Here is a 23129-nt window from a genome sequence, read left to right on the forward strand (position 1 = left end):
TTTCTCATTCACTCCATTTCCTGATATGGAGGAAACAAAACTTGTGAGAAACATTATCTTCTGGATAATAGAAGCTTTTTTATATGAAAAGATCACCTTAAACATAAACATCTACACTATTTCTGTTTCAAGGTATATTTATGCTACTTGTTTATTTGTTGCACATGTAACATACTTCTACATCATTAAACATATTTATTGAACATGTATGGAATAGTATACTTAACACTGCCCTAGACAATCGGAATTATTTTAATGATGACGTATACAAGCCTTGTTCTTACGAAGTTTATATTCGAGTAAAAGGAGGTAACACTTGATAGGTATTCATATCAATGTACAACGTGAGTTCAGATTTTGGAATGTGCTAGATGAAAAAAGAAAATGTCAGTAAAATTACTCAGGGACCAAGGCTGTCGTCATTAGACGGAATCAGATACCCGTGTTAGGGAGGAACTTTGTGGTGTAGTGACGTTTTTGTTGAGACCTAAAGATGAGCAGGAGCCAGTTCAGCAGAGACAGGAGTGAGGAGTTCCAGACAAAAGAGAATGCTATTTGCAGAGACGAGGATGAGCTTGATCTATAATTTGAAGAGAAAGACCAGCATTTCAGTGCAGTGATCAAAGGGGAAACTGGCCCAAATTGTAGTGCAAGACAAAGGTGTGAACGATGTTGCCGGCCAGAAGAAGAAATTTTCGTTTTATTCTCAATATAATGGAAAGTCATTTAAAGTTATAAGCAGAAAACTAAGTCCAATTTCTATTTTGAAGCAAAATAGAAATCACTCTGTTTGTTCTCTGGAGGACAGAGTATAAAGAAAGAGGAACACAGAGGCTGGGAGACTGGTTAGAGGGCTATTGACATGGTCCAGGTGAGAGATGAGGGGTGATTAAGAAGTGACAGATAGTGGCAGAAGAGAAGTAGTGGTATATTTTGATGGCTGAGCCAAGAATACTTGGTGATTGAATGGGTGTGTGAAATGCAGAAAGGGGGGGTTGGGACAGGGAATCAAGGATGACTCCTAAATTTTTGGTTTGCAAGATGAAGTAGAGGATGGTATTCTTTAGTGAGATTTGGCATGTATGTATTAGTCCATTCTCATGCTGCTAATAAAGACATACCTGAGACTGGGTAATTTATAAGGGAAAGAGGTTTAATTGACTCCCAGTTCCACATGGCTGTAGAGGCCTCGCAATCATGGTAGAAGGCAAGGAGGAGCAAAATCATGTCTTACATGGTGGCAGTCGAGAGAGAGCTTGTGCAGGGGAACTCCCATTTATAAAACCATCAGATCTCTGAGACTTATTCATTATCACGTGAACAGTATAGCGAAAACACCCCCATGATTCAGTTGTCTCCACGTGGCCCTGCCCTTGCCACATGGGGATTAGTACAATTCACGGTGAGATTTGCGTGGGGACACAGCCAAACCATATTAGAGGGGCTGGGGCAGGGAATTAAGGATGACTCCCAAGCTTTTGGCTTGCAAGATAAGATAGAGGATTCAATTCTTTAGTGAGATTTGGTATGTATGTGTATTGGTGGTAGGCATGGAAGTCAAGATACCCTTTTATGGACATGTAAACTTGAGACATTATGCATCAAAATGCATATAGCAAATATTTATGTGTAAACCTGTAGCTCTTTCCGAAATATAATGCAAGTATTTATACTTTACTTTTTATCTTATTTAAAAGTCTTAGGAATTTTTAATGTTTAAACATGAATTTGGGGGCCTATATGTTGAATTGTCTAAATGCTCTAAGAATATCCTTTTGTAGTAAAGATAGAAATTAAATTTTATAACTTACAATCATTATTTATTGAATATTAAATATGAGAATATGTTCATTTCCTATCTGCCATAATATTGTCTTTGAAATACCTCCTTCTGGCCCAATTAAGGGTCGAAAAAGATTAAAAAGATTGAGAAGTACTGGTGAAGTTCACAGTCCCGGGGCACAGGCTCACTAAAACACTGAGACCTAATTATAGGAGTACAGAATGCCTCCCCTTCTCACACACCTTACCACCAAACCACTGAGACCGACTTACCTGAGTCCCTCTCACCTAATACATTATATCTGTTTTCAACAAAAAACACACGGAAAGACGAAAAAATAAAAACAGTTCGAAGAGACTGAATAAGCATCAGAACCAGAGTCAGATATTGCTAGGATGTGGAATTATTAGACCAGGAATATAAAACATCTATGATTAATACACTATGGGCTGCAATAGAAAAAGCACACAACATGCAAAAGTAGATAGATGATGTAAGCAGAGAGATAGAAATTCTAAGAAAGTATCAAAAAGAAAAATGTTAGAGGTCAAAACCATTGTAACAGAAATGAAGAATGTTTTTGATGGACTCATCAGTAGATGAACATGAATAAGGAAATAATTTCTTGGTTTGAGAATATGACAACAGAATTTTTCAAAATAAAAAACAAAGAGAAAAGATCCTGAAAAAATTTAAAAAAAAATCTAAGAACTATGGGACAACTACGAAAGTGTAACATTTGTGAAATGGGAATGCCAGGAGAAGGAGCGAAAGGAACAGAAGCAATATTTGAAGAAATAATGACTGAGAATCTTCCCCCAGTTAATGCCAGTCATCAAACCACAGATATGGGAAGTTCAAGGAAGATCAAGCAGGATAAATGCAAAAAAAAAAAAACAAAAACAAAACAAAAAACCCTATAAATAGAAATGGTGTGTTCAAAATTTAGAAAACTAAAGGAAAAATATCGAAAGAAGTAGAGAAAAAGACATCTTACCTACCAAATTAGAATTCTGTATTCTGCAAAATTATCCTTACGAAGTGAAGGAGAAATAACGACATTTCCAGACAGACGGGAATTGAGGAATTGTGTTGTCAGTAGACCTGTCTTGCAAGAAATTGTTAAAAGAATTTCTTTAGAGACAAGGAAAATGATATAGATCAGAAACTCAGATCTAGATTAAAAAAGTGTAATTTTATGTATTCTCACCACAAATAAATATCTAAGATAATGCATATGTAAATTAGCCTGATTTAGCCATTTCACAATATATGCATATTTAAAACATCATGTTGTACATCATATATATATAGATAACATTTAATTTTCAGTTTGAGATAAATAGGTACAAAAGGAAGCACCTCTGTGCTTCCTTTACAAATAAGTGAAGGTAAATGTAAAATTTATTTGTCTTAATTCTTAATTGATAAACATAGAGCAGTTTGTTCAAAATGATAATAACAATAGTTTATTTGATTATGTATGTTTACATATAAGAGAAATTAATCTATAGTGATCTATACATATGCTTATATGTTTTTATATATAAATAAAGTGAATGACAATAATGATAGAGTGATGGGAAGGAGGAATCAGAAATATTTCATCATTATACTTGTACCTTCAATATTATACTGTACTTTCAGTATTATAAAGTGGTACCGTGTTATTTGAAAGTGAACTTGAATTAGTTGCAAATGTATGTTGCAAACTCTAGCACAATCACTAAAATGTTTTAAAAAAACAAAATTAAGTCAAACTGATATTAAGGACAGAAAATAAAATCATATAAAATGCTCAATTCAAACCACAGAATAACAACACTAAAAGGCTACTATGCAAATATCAAATTTAAAAATGCTCTTTGAGCCTTACTTAGTATATTGGAAAATTAAGGAAACTGTTAATTAGTTTGCTTAGATTCTCACTTAGTAGTTTAAATGGACAATTTGTAATAAACTTATAATATAATTATCTGAAGGCAGAAGTATGCTGGTAAGTAGTTAACAACTGGTTCTCTGAGGCAAAGGCCCTGATTTATAATGTTTACTGATTTTCATGTAAATACTCTCAACATTGTGGCTACCAATGTATCAGCACAAATATGGAACTAGGAACAGATTGTTGAGAACATTTGTTGTGTTCCAATAAGTGTTAAGTCCCAATTGCTGGGAAACAGTGACTCACTTGGAGCCAGTATGTGACCGTCCAGCACTTCATAGCCCGAACACATCTTAGAGTTTGCTGTTCTGAGCACCTGCATTCTAAAATTATGTTTATGCTATGTCTAAATTTTAATTATTGATCACATCAACAAAATATAGCTAATCTAATTAACCATTCTTATTAGACAATATATTAGGAATTCAGTATTTCAGTGAATACTTGTTAGGAATGAGTATGAATGTCAAGAATTGATTTTGAGGTATCATTTGAATTCTTAAGCTTTTTAAATTTAATGATGACTTCAGACAGCTTCAGAATTTAACAACTTACTTTATGATCATGTACCGGTCTAATCCATTAGACCTTACATGAATGTTCCCACTCAAAATAGACTATTGAACTCAACTCAGAAATTGTCTTTGTCTGTTTGTCATAGGAGGACTAAATCATTTGGTTTTGCTTTGTTCTTCCCATGTCATGCTATTTTAGACCTTGCTCCTGTTCCCAGGCTTATATCTTATTGCTAGTATTTCTTTCATTTAAATTTTTTTAAGAGCTCTGTCCTAGGCTGGCCTCGAACTCTAGGCTCAGGAGACCCATCAGCCTCCTGAGTATCTGAGACGCACATCACCTCTCCCAGCTCCTTTAATTTTTAAATGGTTATTTTTTATAATATTCATTCTGCATGTAGTCTTTCAGTCTTCCTTCTCATTCTTACTGTGAATCCCCTTTACCATCGTGGTACTGTTTGAACACATTTGCAGCTCTTGTGTGCCTATTGTGCTTCCATTTCTTCCTTTGTCTTCTTATACAAAGACAGATAGTCTTCTAGGAATGGCCCATGTGACTCTCAAAGAAGAGGGAGGAATCAAAGAATAATTATTGTGGCCTACATAAATGAATAGTGGGGATATGACAGAGGCAGATAAGAGAAGGAGGAAAGAAAAAAAAAAAAAGCTATTTCCGAAATGTCTGTGACCAACATTGTTGGCAAAGTTTCAATGTTATTTTTCCTTCCTAGTAAAAGTAACAGGAGCTCTGAAGCTAACTATAAGCAGGCGTGGAAAAATACCTGAAGTTACAACAACAAAAAAATCTGAGAATTAAAATCTAGTTTTATCTATAGCTGTTTTGAAATTCTCTATTGAAACCAGTATGTATTAGTGTAAATAAAAAAATTTAAGTGCATATAACAAATGTAAAACAAATTCCATATTCAGTTTCACATTGGTTAAATGCTGTATATGAAACTAAGCACCAAAAGAAATCAATAGAGTCATTAACTGTCTCACCCACTGAGTATAATAAATGATAGATTAGCTTAAATGTGATCAAACTTTTTCTCCTATTCAAAGGAAAGTACTTTTCTGTTCAAGGACCACTTAACAGAATGGTGCTGGCTGGTCTCCCTAACACCCAATTTCCTAAAGTCATTTGAAAGATGGGATTATTTAACTCAAATTCTAAGCAACTAATTTCAGCCTGGGACAACAGCTGTGGAAGGAATATCGTAGACTCGGGAACGTCGCCTACATGTTGGGTATCTCATTTTCGGCCTCTTTGATCTCTTGAAATGATTCATTTACTAAAAAGAAAACTCACCTGCTCAGTGTTCTTATGTTTCTTTTTAATGAAAAAGTGGCCACTTTTGTAGACCATGTTTCTTGGCTTTTGTCAAACAGAAAGTACCTTCTGAATTTCATGATTGGCAAACTATCTCTCAGGAAGGCACAACTGGAAATTCAAGATAGAGTAAAATCAACCTTTAAACCATGCTTGAACCAATTGCGTTGACTATATTCATTTTAGGTTGCTACTGGACAGGTGGTATAAAATTAGAATTTAAATCAAAATTTTCCATTACTACCTTTACTTCCTATTTGAAAAGAAAATTCAGAACATTTATACTATGCAACTATCTAGTTTTGATCGGAGATGTTTTTACACTGTTTTCCATGGATATGTTAATACTTATTTGCATTTCTTTCTAAAACCAATTTCAATATTTCTTCCTACCTTTTAGAAATATCCATTACACTCTGACAATATATAACTAAAGCAACTATTAGAAAGATATTTTCACCATTTCCTTCTGCTTAGATAACCTAAATTTTCCCTACATTCAAGAAAACTGGCCACTTGCTTTTTCTCCTATTAAATAATCAGATTCAACTAAGATTGATGTTAATTTTTCTAGATACTGGATACTGAGCATTTTCTTCGATTTTGTCCTATGTTCTTTTTTCTTTCAGCACTCTTCAAATTTCTATGTCTTTAATGTTGATTTTAGTTCTGTAAAGTAGCATACATTTAATTCTTCACAGTCCCAAATAGCAATGCAAAAATGGTAACAATGAAAAATAAATGTTAAAATATTATTTACTGCAGATAAGATAGCTGCATACTTCACACAAGTCCAGGATATATGCATATGTATGTATATATACATGCACAGACATGCATGTGTGTATATATATACACATATACGTTAGAGAGAGATATATTCTATGATCCTATATCTGTTACGCTATATTTAGCTCTACAAAAGTATAATAAACATATGTTTCTGCAGTTATGTTCACAAAAATGACAAAAGAATCAATATAGCCAATAGAATTGATGGGCTCTATTTTTACGGACCATTTCTTTTCCTAAAAGTTTTCAGTGGTATATTCTTCTACATCTTTATTCCCAGAAGAATTACTCTGATGCCCTAAACATCCATTCATAGTCCCCCTTTGAACGGTGAGTGATGACAGGTGAACCTCAGAAGTGGGGGTGGGTCAGTTCCAAGCTCTGTGACATAATTGCCTTTGTACATTTAGGATTGCTTTTAAAGCAGACACTTTCATTGGTATTTGAAATAAATGTCCATTATTTTATAAATAGAAATAACCTATGAAAATTTCTCAAGCAATTTAAGTAGATTTAAGTAGACTTTTTTTTTTTTTGCTTTCTTTATCTTTAATATGAAGTTACCCACTTGAAGTATTCTGAAAGGTTTAAGAGGTTGAGCCCAGCACACCAATTATTAATTTCTACCAATTAAGTAATCTCTAATCACATCATCTACAGCAGAATTGTCCACATAGCTTTATCTCAGTCACCATCTATTGCACTCAAAGAACACTATAAAGATGATCATTTTATTTAATTTCATGTTATTTTACTGTGCTGTTTTTTATTTTATCAAGCTGTGAAGGAAATAATGCCAGTGTGACCTGAACTTTATCTCCCCAGCTGTCAGAGTTTATTGAATAAAAGGTTATGGTTTAAATTCAGGACAATCCACAGTCTGACCCGCATCAATAGTCTTTCAGTCTCTTTCACAGAAATTGATCAGGTCAGGCGGGCAACATTTTTTTTCCTTATATCATCTTTTACAGTGGTAGCTTCATAATCAATTTTTTAGCTTACATAAGGTTTGTTACAAAGTCTTATGACAAGATTTTCAAGTATAGTAATTATATTTATTTCAAATGACCACCTTTAGTATGGTAAGTAATTCTATGTTCTTCACAGTTTTCACATTTAAAAATTAAATAATAAAATTTTTAAAATAGGATGAGTGTTTGTGTGTGTGTGAGTGTGTGTGTGTGAGTGGTGTGTGTGTGAGTGGTGTGTGTGTGTGAGTGTGTGTGTGTGTAAGAGTGTTGTGTGTGTGAGTGTGAGTGTGTGTGTGTGAGTGTGTGTGTGAGAGTGTTGTGTGTGTGTGTGGGTGTGTGTGGGTGTGTGTGTGTGAGAGTGTTGTGTGTGTGTGTGAGTGTGTGTGTGTGTGTGAGTGTGTGTGTGAGAGTGTTGTGTGTGTGAGTGTGTGTGTGGGTGTGTGGGGGGGTGTGTGTGTGTGAGAGTGTTATGTGTGAGTACTGTGTGTGTGAGTGTGTGTGTGTGTGTGGGTGTGTGTGTGTGAGAGTGTTGTGTGTGAGTATTGTGTGTGTGAGTGTGTGTGAGTGTGTGTGTGTGAGTGTTGTGTGTGAGTATTGTGTGTGTGTGAGTGTTGTGTGTGTGAGTGTGCGTGTGTGTTGTGAGTATTGTGTGTGAGTGTGTGTGTGTGAGTGTGTGTGTGTGTGTTTCTGGCATCAGAAATGTTCTTTCATCTCTCGTTGGTTCTAGATTCTATAAATCTACAAATTTGAGATTATAAATGATTTTTATCTATTTTTGAAGACTACCTATTACTGTGATATTTATAGTTTTATAGTGTTTATAGTAAATTACCTGAGGTTTTATTATTCTCCTTGTAAATGTCAATTTATCTATATATTTTATCAATTTATTTTTTAGAGGATATCAACAACTGGTAGGTATAGCTTCATGATGACAAACCAAACCAACTTGACCATTTGTTGTGAAATGATATAAAAGATGTTAAGGTATATAAAAATAGGATGTACAAAAGCACTAATCTTTTTTGTAGAACAATTTTATGTAGGCCATTTTGTCTAGGTCTTTATAGTTGTACATTAGAGTAAAACATACATCCTTTAGTTGTGATTATATAGTCCAAACCACACTTTATTCTGCACTGCATGATAACCTACAAAATATTATTTTTTCTCTAAGAAGATACATTGCTATTCATAGTGGCAACATAACAGATTTCCGTATGGTGGATCTCATATACTTGAATGATTATTATTTTTGGCTTTTAGTTTGCTACCATTCATGGAAAAAGGGAATCATAAAGGTGATTCTGCATTTTCTTTGTTTGTAATATCAACTATATATTTTTCTTCTTAATATAAGGAGAATCAGATGACATTATTAAATATTTAAAAGCCTGTAAAACTAATTTCAGTATTTCTAAATGACCTACGAAGCTCTAGTATTCTTCATTCCTCTTGATCTCAGATTAGGTTCACATACTCCATTCCATCTATCAAAATTTCCTATGCACATATGAATAAAAGAAAAGAAGAATTTTTAAAAAAGGAAGGAAGAAAAGAAAGATTTGGAAGAAGGAAAGGAGAGAAGGGGAAAGAGGGGAAAAAAGCACAAGGGAGTAGACAGTAGGGGAGAAAGGAAGCAAGGGAAAAAGAGGAAGAAAAGGAAAACGCTCTCAGAGGTTAACTTTAACCTAATCCTAATGTCCCAGAGACATTTCTTTCATGTGAAAATACGTGTGACTTTTAAAATCTGATTGGCTGATTGTGAGACACTCTGGAAAACAATTTTGGCAGTTCTTTTAAATACTAAATATCAGTTACCAAATGCCCTTGGCATTTATCTCAGATAAATGAAAATGTATATTTAATACTAAAACTGTACATATTTGTAGCAGCTTTCTTCGTAATAGGCAAAACTGGAAACTACACAAATTTCCTCAACAGGTCAATGGCTAAATAAACTCTAGTATATCCGTATCACGGAACTCTACATTGCCATAGCAATAAAAAGGAATGAACTCTTGAATCACACAAAAACCTGGGAAAATCTTTAGAGAATTAAGCTGAGTGGGGAAAAAAGTCATTTCAAAGATGTTACATATTGTATGATTTCATTTATAGAACATTCTCAAAAATATGGATATGAAGAATAGATAAGTAGTTGTCAGAGTATAGGAAGGGGTTGAGGGGGAGGAAAGTGTCTGGGGTCATAAAAGGGAAGCATGAATGACCCATTTAACGGTGGAAAGACCCTTTATCTCACTATTATCAGTGTTAATATCCTGTTTGTGATATTGTTGTATAGTTTTGCAAGATGTTACCACTGGAGGAAACGAAGTAAAATGTATAATAGATACTCCTGTATTATGCATATGAACCTGCTATTATCTTAAAATTTGAAAAGTTTTTACGGTAAGATTTAGGATAAATTTCATTATGCATATAGTATATTTGAAAGTAGAATATATAGCAGAACGCTTAATGGCATAGTCAATTAAATACACATGAGTGATGCAAAGTTTGACAACAGTATCTTTATTATCTTGCGAAATAAAATGTGCTGTTGTCATGTTTATAATGACCAGTCAACTCCCTGCATTGGGTAACTACTTTAGCACATTTTTTATTTTCTGGGTTGTTTCATTCACTATCATGTTTTATGCCTATATGTTTTTGCCATAATGATGTATAATTAGAGAGAATGTTTTACCTAGAAGCTACAGAATCATAGGTAAGCCAGCAGTTTTACCAGCAATGGAAGATTTATATTTTTTGGCAAATTTGGTTACCCGGTGTTAGGCTGTCGGGTTATTTTTAGAATCATATTTAAGCACTCAGATAGCCATTCCAAAAATAAAGGTTTAACATTAACATTAACAAATAGTTTAGTCTTATCCCAGGTAATCTAAGAGAAGAGGAACACATTCTTAGGTGTTTGATTTATTTATACCAATTACTACTAGTGCAACTCTCACCATTCATTTGTTAAAAATACTGTCAATCTTATGGCCATTTCTGACTCCCACATTACAGTTTTAAGGTTTATGTTGAAGATGTAAGGCATTTTCAAATGCCAAATGTTGCAGATTACAGATACTTGTTTTTGTGAATCTTCTCCATCAACAAGAGTTGCAAGTATTTATTTATGATTTCTATAGTATTTCCTTAAAATATGCATACATGGTTATCATAATTCTGTCAATATATAGAACTCAGCAGATTTTTATTCCCTATCTATAAACTTCAGTTTCCGTTCCCATTTTGCAGGAAAATGGGAATGCTTTAAAACTTCTGACCTCTCTTAAAAAGTGGAAACCAGAGGCCAATGGCGAGAGTATTCGTTACTATAGTAAACTTTTCATCCATTTCCCACACGTGTGCTAATCAATGTATTCACACAGGCGCTGCATCATTAGAACAAAAAGTCTTATATTTGCTACTCACCTAGGCTGTGTCCACTCTAAACATGTGCAGAGGCTACTGAATCTACAGATGAGCATATACTACATAGAATATGATTAAGCATATTATGAATTATAAAGCAGAGTGTGCAGAAGGAAGAAAGTCTTGGTGCAATATCTTCAAATATCTTCATATCTTCTTCTTTCTGATAATCTCAACAACTTCAGTCACATCTCACTTGACTCCCAGAAGAAGGGAAATTTACTGAGGACTGCCTCCTACTGTGTCTTACACTGTTGACCACCAGTAATGAATAGACTTCATCGGCCAAACACATGGGCGCCCAGAAAATACTTTTACATAATAAACTGTCCCCACTATCACTTGAATATGAATAAATACATAAATAGCCTAATATCTTTTAAGGTATTTGGGGTTATTTTGTGTGTTTGTTGTTCATAATCCTCACTCCTTCTGCATGCACACAAATAAACACATTTCTTAAAAATAGCTATTTTATTTTCTTAAGTTTCACAAATTTCCATTAATTTACAATAAGAATGTCTCTTTTGGGAAAAGTATTTGTAAGTGAAACATATCGTCTCACTGTAAAATTCCTTGTGAGAATAAAGGCTGGCAGATATCCCCATGAAAAAACACAAATACCAGTCTGAGAATCCACAGGGTAAAAACAAATAATACATGGGAAAAACAAAATTAAAAATACGTTGTATGTAGTATGTGTGATTATAATAAATAATGTATATGTAATATGTGTGTAATCAATTAGACTGAATTAGCAAGAAACGGGAATGTCATTTTAAAATTCAGCTTTATGTTATAAAATAGAAATGTCCAAAGTCTGTGAGCCAAGTAAACTGAAATAGTAAAGGGAAGAAGAACCAAGTGCATGTTTATTTGGTCACCAGTGCCCTACCTGTGTGAATTTGCTGCAGTGAAATCCCTTATGCCATAACCATTGCTACAAACAGCCTCCCTCTAAGGTGAAGTGGGGGAGGGTACAACGTGCAATCAAATGAGAGTTAGAGAGAAGAAAAAAAAAAAAAAAAACAGCAACCACCATTGCCACTCTCACACTGAGAGGAAATCAATGGAAATGGATGAATGGGGGGTAAGCCTCAACTGCTCTCTCTGGTCCTCGATTGGACACAGCTAATCCCTGTGACCTTTAGGAAACCAGAAGGAATAAAATGACCCCAATAATCAAAAGCACAATTAGAATGAAGAGTGCAAAACCGTGACTGTGGTTAGAAGAGGCAGACAATGAAGAGACTACAGAGGAAATTTGTCCCTTTAGCAGTTGAGTGAATGCAGCCTTAGAGGTGCCCTTAATGGTCACAGATGGATGGCAGCCACAAAACACAGGACACATGAGGGAGGGCAGGTGGGGAGGCATCACAGCTGTCACGTGATCTGGGGCCAGACTGCAGATGCTTCAGATGTCCCCCACCACCCTCCAATGCGTGAAGCATAGTTTCTATCTCTCTAGAGGAGGCAGTAAAAGAAGTTGGGCAGATGTTGAAATATCACTGGGCGAGGAAAAAAGGTGTTTCATCCAAACAGTGAAGAAATCTGCAGGGTAATTTCAATATCAAGCATATTTTATTTTTCTTAAGAAATAAAATTCATTGAATTCATCTTTATCAGCACAAAGCAACCAGGCAATTAGGCAAACTAAGTTCTGCAGTTCAAGTAGTCCACCATAAGGATGACATGCTGTCTGTCTGTGTGGAAATACTTGCTGAATGATTCGGTGGGGGTTCCATGTAAATGAGTGCTGAGGAAATGCAATGGGCTGAGGATGTGAAGAAACAGTTAGACAAAAATGACATTTTCAAAATTCACTTTTCTCTTGAATTTTAACTGATACGTTATTCACTTTTTCTCTTATATAAATTCCCAACTGGCAAATTAAATAGAGACAACGTGTGTGTTTTCTCATTACAGGAGGCAAATATGTAGGATTTTGCTTGTTAAGAAATATAAATGATCCACTTAAATTGACTTGTAATTTGAATTATAATAATAGCAAACTTTTACTAACTTCTTACTGAGTATACAGGGTTATCATAAGATTTTATAAATAATTGCTTATTTAATGCTTACAACACTCCTGTGAAATAGATACCATTATTTTACATTTTGTAGATGAAGAAACTGAGGTCAATCAATAGATAATATATAAATAAATAAAGTAACTTGCCCAAAGTCACAGGGTTAGCTAGTGGCTCCTAAACATTACACTATATTGATTATCTAAATAAATGATAACATATATTTAGCTGTAGTGATTCCAAAATGTCAAGTAAATAATTGGATATTTTGTCTGACTTTAACAAAACATGTGAATCTTACTTGAATATCATTCTACACAGTAAGCAGTAGCAGTGATTATGAACATGGATTATTAACATACTTACGGGAAGAGGCAATAAATTTACATATACTATGATGATAAAAGAGCACTGAGTAAAGGATAAGGAGATCTCAGTTTTTACTTCAGATCTCAGATGTGATCACCGTACCTCAAACCCAGGTAGCTACATCTACAAAAGGGATTCTATTTCTTCCTGATTCCCCATCCATCATTTTAATGCTATAAAAAGAGTATTCCATTAATTTAGGGATAGCTTTTATGCCATTTCTGTGCCTGAAACTGTGGGATGTATTTGTTCATACTATAAGGGCAGCTGGGACACCACCTGTTAACTAACTTCAAGCACCATTTAATTAGCCTGTGTTGCAGTTACTTTGCTTTGACTGGAAGGGAGTGGAACAGTAGCAGATGCTAAGCACAATAAAAGAAACGCCTTTGAATACCAGGGCAAAGTGGGTGGAGAAAATGACAAAAAAAGTCAACAGACGGAGAGAGCCAGAAGTATTAGTAAAATGGACCGGAAATTAACTCTTACAGTAAAGTTCAAGGCAGCAAATCTCTGCAGATTAAATTCCAACCCAGCAAGGTATGGGTCACATCAGATATTATTAAGGATTGGATTTGAGGATTTTGAATAAATGCAGACCTCAACCGGACAATTGGCTCAGTTTTTAATGCTATAAAGGGGTAGTCATCACATTATTTCTATGATAACCTCCACGACCTTCTTAAACCAAACGTTCAGACATCAAGAAAAACATGTTGTGTCACACTGAAGCATAATTTCCCCAATTACTTTAAGAGCTCCACTTTGTCAGTGTTTCCACTAGGAGAGGTCTGGAAACAAATGGTTTTTAAATTATGATCATTTCTCCATCAATAGAATGATTTCCTTACAGGAGGCACTCTATCTTGTTTAGTCAAATTAAGTTGAATTAAAATGAATTAATAGCTTCTTCTGTGGCATTTATATTCTTCTGAGTCACAGGCTTATCCATTAATGAATCTGCCTTCCTAATATTGCACTAGTCTATTTTATGTTAATAGAATTGTTTTATATATACATATATATAAAGCAGACATATATATATATATATCTGTTATTGATGTTCTTGCCTCAGTATGTACTAGGTGCCTTTTATTTACTCAAATTTCATCAGTCTGGTATAGCTAGATGTACCCCAAATTAGCTTAAACCAAATTGTATTTGACAATTTTTGTATAGTTACTCTACCATTTTTTTCAGAATTGTAACACTTCTGGAGATTCAAAAACAGAATGTAATATAAGCAAATGAAATATTAATTCCAACTTGTTATCATATCACTTTAGTTTCAAGAGGAGCCTCTCAGAAAAATGCAGTCCATTCATTCAAATCAGAATGTATCTATATTTATATTTATAACTATATCTATAGATCTATATTAGAAGTTCCTAAAATCAGAGGGAATTTGTAAAACTTAAATATAATTCACCTACCTGGCAATATTTAAAAACCTTCCTTGTTTATTCATACTATAATTTTTATTCAGTTTTTAGTATTACCACAATTTATTGCATTTTATATCCAGTTTGCTAATCATCCCCTTTAACAAGAAAAAAAAAAAACTCTTACCAGTAAGACCCTTGCCTGAATTAAGTTAAATAAGATTCTATTTCCAAATGTATACATTACATTTACAGGGGAGAGAGAGGAAGGAATATGTTATTCTATCAGAAATAGTAATTTACCATACTCTAGTTCTGAGTTTGATTTATGGTGATTATAATATTTTAGGTAGATAAGTATATGACAACATCCCAAATAAGGAATTAATTCATGTTCATTCATTGAGAAAAGTTACTTCCATCTTAAACTCTTGACTCCAACAAAACTATGGCCCAGTGTTTCATCTAGTCATTCAACAAAAAATGTATTGATTGTCTACTCTGTTCTTAAGCACTGTGTTAGGGCTAGGCGTAGGAAGATGAATAAGACATGACCCTGTCTTAGTCACCCTTAAACTTACACCAAAAGATGTGCCTATGTTGTTAAAGAAATAATTGTCAAAAAAAACTCAATGTATCTTGATTTCAGTCAGTAGTTTGATCCCCAAAATCAATATACTTTGAAACATTGTGGGCAAAGCCTTATGCTTTGGAACCGCATTTTAATCTTTTATTGTGTCTTTCTTGCTTCAACACAACTGACTACCTTATTAAATACTTTATTTTATTCTGTCTGTAAAAGGGCACATGAAGAAGTTCTCGTGATATGCTTACTGGACCTCAGAAATGGACTTGTGAAATTATCCAATCTTATTGTTCAGTGACTAGAAAAGAATCACTAACCTGGTGTCCCATTGTGTGTATGCTATTGAAATGCCATCTAGTTCCCCCAGTTAGATTGATGAGTAAATGGAAGTCATGGTGTGTAGTGAAAAGTGGAGTGCTTTGGAGTCGGAAATCATCTGAAATCAAATTTCAGATCCACTATTTGCTAGTTGCATGACAGAAGCAAAAGAACTCTGAGATTCAGTTTCAGTATCTTGAAAACGGAAATACTGATGAGAATCATGACGATGATGGCTAGGATCATGATCGAATTGTCAGCATTACATGAGAACACATATATGCATTTAAAATGATGTGTTCTATTAAATAGACTAAAGCATTATATGAACATTACTTGTGATCATAATCAGTGCAGGTTTTACTTTCTTTACTTCACATTTGATTCATTCAGTTATCTAACCACCTACACCAGAAAATGAGAAAAAAGCAGTAACATGTATTTTGAGATCATTGTATGAATTTTTTTTTTAATTTTTATTTAGTACCGTCCTGACATGTCAGGCCACAGGATAAAATTACCTACTCTCCATTAAGATTATTTGAGTTTATCCAAATAATAAACTACTCTAACATTTTTTCTTTTCTCAAAACTATTGGAAGACAAAGTTTTCAAATTTTGAAAGAACTATCCAGTCACTAAAAAATTTATTTGAAAACAGATTTTACATCAAGGTTAATGTTTTGTTTATTTTATCAAAACACAGTATCTAGCAAGTATTATCCACTTGGATCATTGTAATCATGGTTCTTCTATCTTTGAAAGAAACATAAAGAAACAACCTTGATTTTTCTTATACCAGCAAAATTGGAGATGGTTGTAACACATTGTTTTCTGTTCTCATATTGCTGCTTTAGAAATAATTTATTCAATATTTAGTGGTAATTTTTTAACTTCAGACATGTTATATCTAATGTTCTACAGTACATAGATTTCTTCAGCTATTGTAAATATATTTCTTTGTTTGCATCACTCACTAAATATTTTTAAGGAGACACCACCTAAAAGCACCTACTGATTTTTTTTCCTCTCACTGTCTGTAACATAATTTATATTTCTCCCCTTATTCCCATTTCAAAAAAATGGGACAGATAATAAAGTACATTCAACAATTATTTGGGCTATACATGATTAAAACAGAAGTTCGAATTTAAATTAAATTTGATGTTATAGAACTTTGATTCAAATTTAAAGCTTCACAAATATAGGGGTTTTTTTGTATTTGATTTTATAATTCATTGCCTAGGTTTCTAATTAAATGTTCTCAGTACTCCATTTAAAGTATCCCTTCCATGCATTCCTCTTGATTAGTAGGAAAGAATCAATGAGAATTGATCCAATTTGTAGAACACAATTCTCATATTGATAGTAGTTTATATTCATTTGCTTTTCCCTAATCTTTTATTAATGGTCATCTTTAAAATGTCAATTAATGCCAAAGTTCTGCCTTGTGATAATGCAAATCTATAAAGAAACTAGTTTGACAAGTTATAGTAAGTAGGGCAAAAGGAAGAAGCTTTTTATGTTTTATGTTTTTATTATACATAACTGAGTGTGACAGAAGGAAAGAAGCTTGAAAACCCTAATGTTTTGAGCTGTGATTACAAACCCAATTTAAAAATTAAAAATGCACAAATAAAATTCTGAATTTAAACCAACAGGCTTTTCTCTTAGGCCTCTACATTTCCCCAGTATAACACTGGCTACCATGGGATAATAAACAGTGTAAATAACTATGGATTGAATGCCACTGCAAATATGAGTCTTTGTACTACAAAGCTAATATTACCTATTTTAATACCGCTAGTGAAAGAGAAATGCCATTGCATGCTTGTCTGCTGCATATTACAGAGAAGACTTTAGATCATTAAATTTTCATCCACCATCCTTTAAACTTTTTAAATGTTTTTCATAAAAGACTGAGTGATTGGGCCAAGTGCGGTGGCTCACACATGTAATCCCAGCACTTTGGGAAGCCAAGGCGGGTGGATCACCTGAGGTCTGGAGTTCGATAACAGCGTGACCAACATGAAGAAACCCCCTCTCTACTGAAAATACAAAATTAGCCGGGCATGGTGCTGCATGCCTGTAATCCCAGCTACTCAGGAGACTGAGGCAGGAGAATTGCTTGAACCGGGAGGCGGAGGTTGCAGTGAGCTGAGGTCACGCCATTGCACTCTAGCTTGGGCAAGAAGAGTGAAACTCTGTCTCAAAAAAAAAAAAAGATTGAATGATTGGTAATGTTATGTCATATTTTCCATATCTCTTTCACCCAAGGTAGTTTTTATTCAACCATTTGAGTGTGAGTTAGAGATACGATATCTCATGCCTTAATTATTCCACATGTGTATCTAAAAACTAAGTACGTCATTTTTTCTGGAAACTTTAAGCTGGATCTTAAGTCTTCATTGAACAATCAACAATTTTTTTTTCAGAAAGGCTTCATAGCTGATATTGTATACTGTATTATAGAATGGTCTTCTCACTCTTAGTTGCCAGCTATTGGTGATAGTAAGTTTGATTACTGAATTACAGATATAACTGTCTGATCTATCAATTATCAAAGTGTATTTTTTACTTCCAAGTTAGCAAATACCCTCTGGGGTGATACTTTGGCACTGTAAAATATGCTGTTTTCCAACCATTTTTCACTTAATAGATGTAGGGGTTTGGGGAGATGCTGGCCAAAGGACATAAAATTTCAGTTAGGAGGAATAAGTTCAAGATACCCATTGTACAACATGATGACTATATTTAATAACAATGTATTGTAGTCTTGACCATCTTTAAGACACTCAGTTTTAAGTGTTCTCACTACAAAAAATCATGGGTGCATAAGGTAATGCATATGTTAGTTAGCTGTATTAAGCCATTCTAAAATGTATACATACATATCTCAAAACATCATGTTGTACTTAATTTAAATTTGTCAATTAAAAAATAATTAATGTTTAAAGACCCAAACATTTAATGAATTGCTATATTTAAAGGCAAGGTTTCCTTAAAGACATAATTTATATTGTAAAGGAAGATATAGGCGCTTATTTCCTTTTATAGTTGTTGCTGTTGTTATATACATGAAAGACTCTTTTAAGATGGTCCACTCATACACTGTGTGTGTGTGTGTATATATGTATGTATGTGTGTATATATAGTTGTTGCTGTTATTATATATATGAAAGACTGTTTTAAGACGGTTCACTCTTATATTGTTTGTGTATATGTATATACTTGTATGTATGTGTGTATATATATATGTATATGTACATATATACATACATATAACCTTATATATTGTAAGTTTAAGTATGGCATGCAACCCCTACACAAAAACATATAAAATCACTTAGCAAAATATTTATAAAAAATAAGCCTATAGGTCAGAGTTCAGTTTTAACCCCAGGTGCTAACTTTTTACTGAATTGTAAAATACTAAAAATATTTTAATATTTATGTAAAATATGTAACATAGGTAGGGACTACAGCAAAGAAGCAGGTTGAAGACAAGATGATGAGTGTAGTGTTCAGTGAGAAAAGGTGTGAGGCTTCTTGGAATTTACATGAAGTTGAATCACCAATGGAAATAAAATTTGGTTGTCGGTAGAGCATCTAGTTGAGAAATGTACAAGTTGCATATGTTATGAAAAATAATCGAAGCCTTGAGCCCGGATGAAGATATCTACAGACAGCATGTTGAAAAGAACAGGATGAAATCTGGAGCTGTGTGAAACACGACTATTTAAGGAGTATGGGGAGGGAAACAAGCTGTCATGGCTGAGGCATTAGTGTACATTCCTCCAGACTTGGAGTCAATGGATAGAAAATCTAGAAGACAGATTTTTTAAAACAAATTTAAAAAACAGGACTTAATTCTAAAATTGGAATTGATCACCCTAAAAAGCAATGAAGGCCCAATGGCCACGAAATTCACAGGAACGCATACATCTCATCAAAGCTTGTTATGGGAGTCCCTCTGACCCATTTCCAACCGTGAGTGACTATGATGTTATGATTCAAGACTTCCTTTTTACATTGAAAGATGCCTTATTTGTTTGTATGAACTTGAGGATATAGGATGTACAACAGCATATGAGTTTATTTATAGCAAGCTTTTTATCCCCGCTCTGCATATAATACTGGTGCAGAAAATACAATTCACATCATTTTCAGTTGTTTCAGATCGAGCTCCTATCACTTCAGTAAGGTTTGCATTCTTGGTTACCATCTCTTTATTAATTTATTTATTAACTTGGATTCAATGTAAAGCGGGTAGGTATACAAATGAGAAGCAGACAGAGTACCTGACCCTCAGGAATTTAGATTATAATGGGGTGACAGACACATAAAACCCAGCACCTCTGATGCCAGTGTGTTTCTAGATGGGATGGCAGCTTTTACCAATTGCAGCTGAACCTATTTCAATTCAGGCATGGGTAGCCCTAAATTCAGAGCTGGGATATAAGAAGACCTCCTTTAGATATGGTAAACACACAATAGTCTCTTCCTCGCTAGCTTCTAGTCCATAACTCGCATAATCAATGCTATTTAACCGAAAATTTAAGTAAATGTCTTTCGGACTGGCCTTAAATTAGTCCTCCAGCTCTCTTGCAGTGAGTCAATGGCTATTTCGTGTTATTGTTATATTTTGACAGGAAGGAGAAGAAAGAAAAAAATTAGCAAAGCAGCTAAAAATAGCACCTTTTGTTTCCTTTAGGTCTAGCATACCATTAATTAAAGGCAGAACAAGGTAGAGATATGGTAAGATTCATTGATTAATGCAAAAATCTATTCCTTCTGAGCTTAAGAAGCGGCCAGAAACGTGATGAGTAGGAACAGAGAAGCAAATTTATAAGCCACTTAAGATAGGTTACATGCAGGTGGGAAAATCTATTTTATATGATTTAGGTATCTCATTTCAAATGACAGTAAACTTATCTTCCTCATCTCTGTTGTTTTCATAATAATATCCCCATTTTCAGGAAGAATTCAATAACAAAGCTACACAAACCTCATCCCAAAAGTCTTGTAATATTGTGTAGACGCACTGATTTAATTTATGTCGTGGGTTTGGATGATACTGTACTATATTTTTAACAGAGTGATAAGAAATGTGTGGGTCCACATTAATAACTGATTGTGTGCAAATTAAAAGTAGTAACTTCCCTTAAAAGTCTGCATTGTGTTACTAAAAAAATAATTCATAAAATTAAAGTGATTCTAAACACATTCTATCATTTAAAACAAGATTGTAGGTAAGCAAGGTGGTTTTCTTAAAAGCTGTTTCATGCATTTGACCAAGCAATTTCTGATGATCTTCCTACAACAACCTCTTATATTTGGATAGTCTGCCTGAGCTAGATGACTTGTGACAGAACATTCTGAACACTGCCTCAAAACACACAAAAATGCCTGCTCCCCATTCTTTCTCATTGATGTGACCTGGAAGTTTGACCTAAACAACATGTGCATGTAATAAGTTCACAGGCCGAAAAGGTAAAGTGGACACTTTCTGCCTTATCACTTGCAGCATCTATTTTAAGGGTAAAATGACAGCAGCCATCACTAGAGAGGCAAGGACGAATCAAGCGAGAATGAATATCTTTTCTCTTTTGTCTGCACAGATCTGAACTTTTTTTTTTTTTCGTTTTAGCCACATCAGGTTATTATAATTATGTGATACTTGTGGAAGGAGGAGGGAAAGCAGGGAGATTAGTGGGGATAAATATGCTGCATAAAAAAACCAAGTGGACTCATGTTAGTCTTTTTATTCCTTTTGAAGAATTTCTAAATCATCCCTGAATAGCTGCGTCTAAGACAAAATATGTCGACCGAGCTAGTGGAGACGCAAAATTAATGACCTCCGTGATGTTTCTAGAGGGCATTACCTGCATGTTCTCACTGGCTCATCCAGAAGTGACACACTGTTCCCCGAGTAAACATCTGCGCTTCTTCCCTGCTCAGAACACGAAATCCTTCCTCTGTAGAGAGTGTTCAAGGTGATTCTCTTTAAAGCCTGCAGAACATCAGAACTTGAATGACCTATGGCTCTACCTTATTTGATTTAGGAGGGACACTCTCGGTTTGTATTGTGTCTGTGTCTGCTTCTCAGTAGCAGGCCTATGAACACCGCTCACAGTTATCTCACATACAGATGACAGGTAGAGTGATTGCGCACCAGGGAAATTTAGTGGTGTCACTGAGCTTCTATACACACATATACTGCTACTCTGCTACTCCGACTGTGGATGTGGAAACTGGAGTGTTGTGCCTAGCCTCCCCTCTAAAATTCTGCGTAGGAAAATTAATGTGCAATTTAAGAAAAACAGAAAAAAATGCATTTTTTACTTGAGAAAAATAAGCATAGCTGAATGAAAATACTTATACGGATGATCGTGATATAGAATCTCAAACAATTTGGAATGTTTTAAAATATCCAAACCAAAATATCCAAAGTTACATGTGTTTGAGTCATGTACTCGTTGCAGTAAATTTGTATCAGTCCTTAAAGACGAGAGACGGTTGCCTTCTGAAAGATGTGCTGTTGCACGGCTTTCTTCCGTGTTTCTCAGAAAAAAAAGTATGACATTTGTATCATTCTCCCTCTTATTTGACAAGACCTATTTTTCCCCACATCCTCCCTGCCTCATATGAGGTGCAGTCTCTGGAGTCTGTAATTGCCAGGAGATGAAGCGATGATGGGGAGTGATCACAGTCAATAGCTTTGATTAACAATAAGGTAGAAAATTAGCAATGCTAGCATTCAGCCACCCTGCCTCTCCCTCCTCCATATGCTCCCTCAGTCCGTGCTGGCGGCCTCGCAGAGGGCAGTCCGAGCCCTGCGTCAGCTTTGAAGTGCAGCAAAGGTGCAGGCAGAGCAGAGAATTAGGGAAATTAAGGAGAAAAAGTGGAAACTGTAAACCATGATGCTGAGACCTTCGCAGGGCTTAGTGTACCGCAGGAGGGGCAAGGATGAAGTGTGCTGTGTGTTGTCCTTGTGTGTGTTTCTGTCACATGTGGATTTACTTGTGTCTGGACATGCTGTGATCGAAATGGCAACTACTGTTACTACTGTGACCCCATCAGCAGCTCTGGTGTTGTTTCCGACAGACCCTGAAGATCTAGAGAGGGGGAAGGACAACGGGACGCCGATCCCCACCTCTGAGAACGATGACAATTCGCTGGGCTACACAGGTAGTGTCTCTTTCCCAAATCCTAACTTCCTCCTAAAATGCCTCCACCTCCATCAGTCATCAACCACCTGTATAAAATTAATCCCTTCATCCCTGCTTCCAGCTAACAACCACAACAACTTCTCCTTTTTCAAACTTCATTCTGTTCACAGCAGATCATATTGCTAAAGGAAACACTTTTGTGAACAGAAATGTACATGGAAACTGTGGTCATTCTTATCGTTTTACTATGTTTAATACAAAAGAATGCTTATCAAGCTGAAACTTTGATACTGCTAATATTTTTAGAATGGTATTTTCTTAGAAATTTAATATTTGACTACATTGTTATCATAAAGGAAAAAAACACTACCTGCAAGTAATTTGGATTAAAATGTATCTGTACCTTTTTTTTACACTTGTAATCTTAAAAACAACAGAAAGCAAAACTCTTAGAGCAATGTAATTCATAATCACCAACTTACATCTTCG

General features: G+C 34.6%; 1 protein-coding gene across 2 annotated transcripts in view; it reads left to right on the forward strand.

Annotated features, from left to right (window-relative positions):
* Positions 1–23129, forward strand: part of LOC105485564 (roundabout guidance receptor 1) — a 1159905-nt gene that overhangs the window by 627345 nt on the left and 509431 nt on the right. For both annotated transcript variants that reach the window (XM_071092571.1, XM_071092572.1), the window contains exon 3: positions 22576–22659. In XM_071092571.1, coding sequence (XP_070948672.1) covers positions 22576–22659 — 84 coding nt within the window. The remainder of the gene's footprint in view (positions 1–22575; positions 22660–23129) is intronic.

The sequence above is a fragment of the Macaca nemestrina genome, chromosome 2 (assembly GCF_043159975.1).
Source record: "Macaca nemestrina isolate mMacNem1 chromosome 2, mMacNem.hap1, whole genome shotgun sequence".
In the NCBI taxonomy this organism is placed as follows: Eukaryota; Metazoa; Chordata; class Mammalia; order Primates; family Cercopithecidae; genus Macaca; species Macaca nemestrina.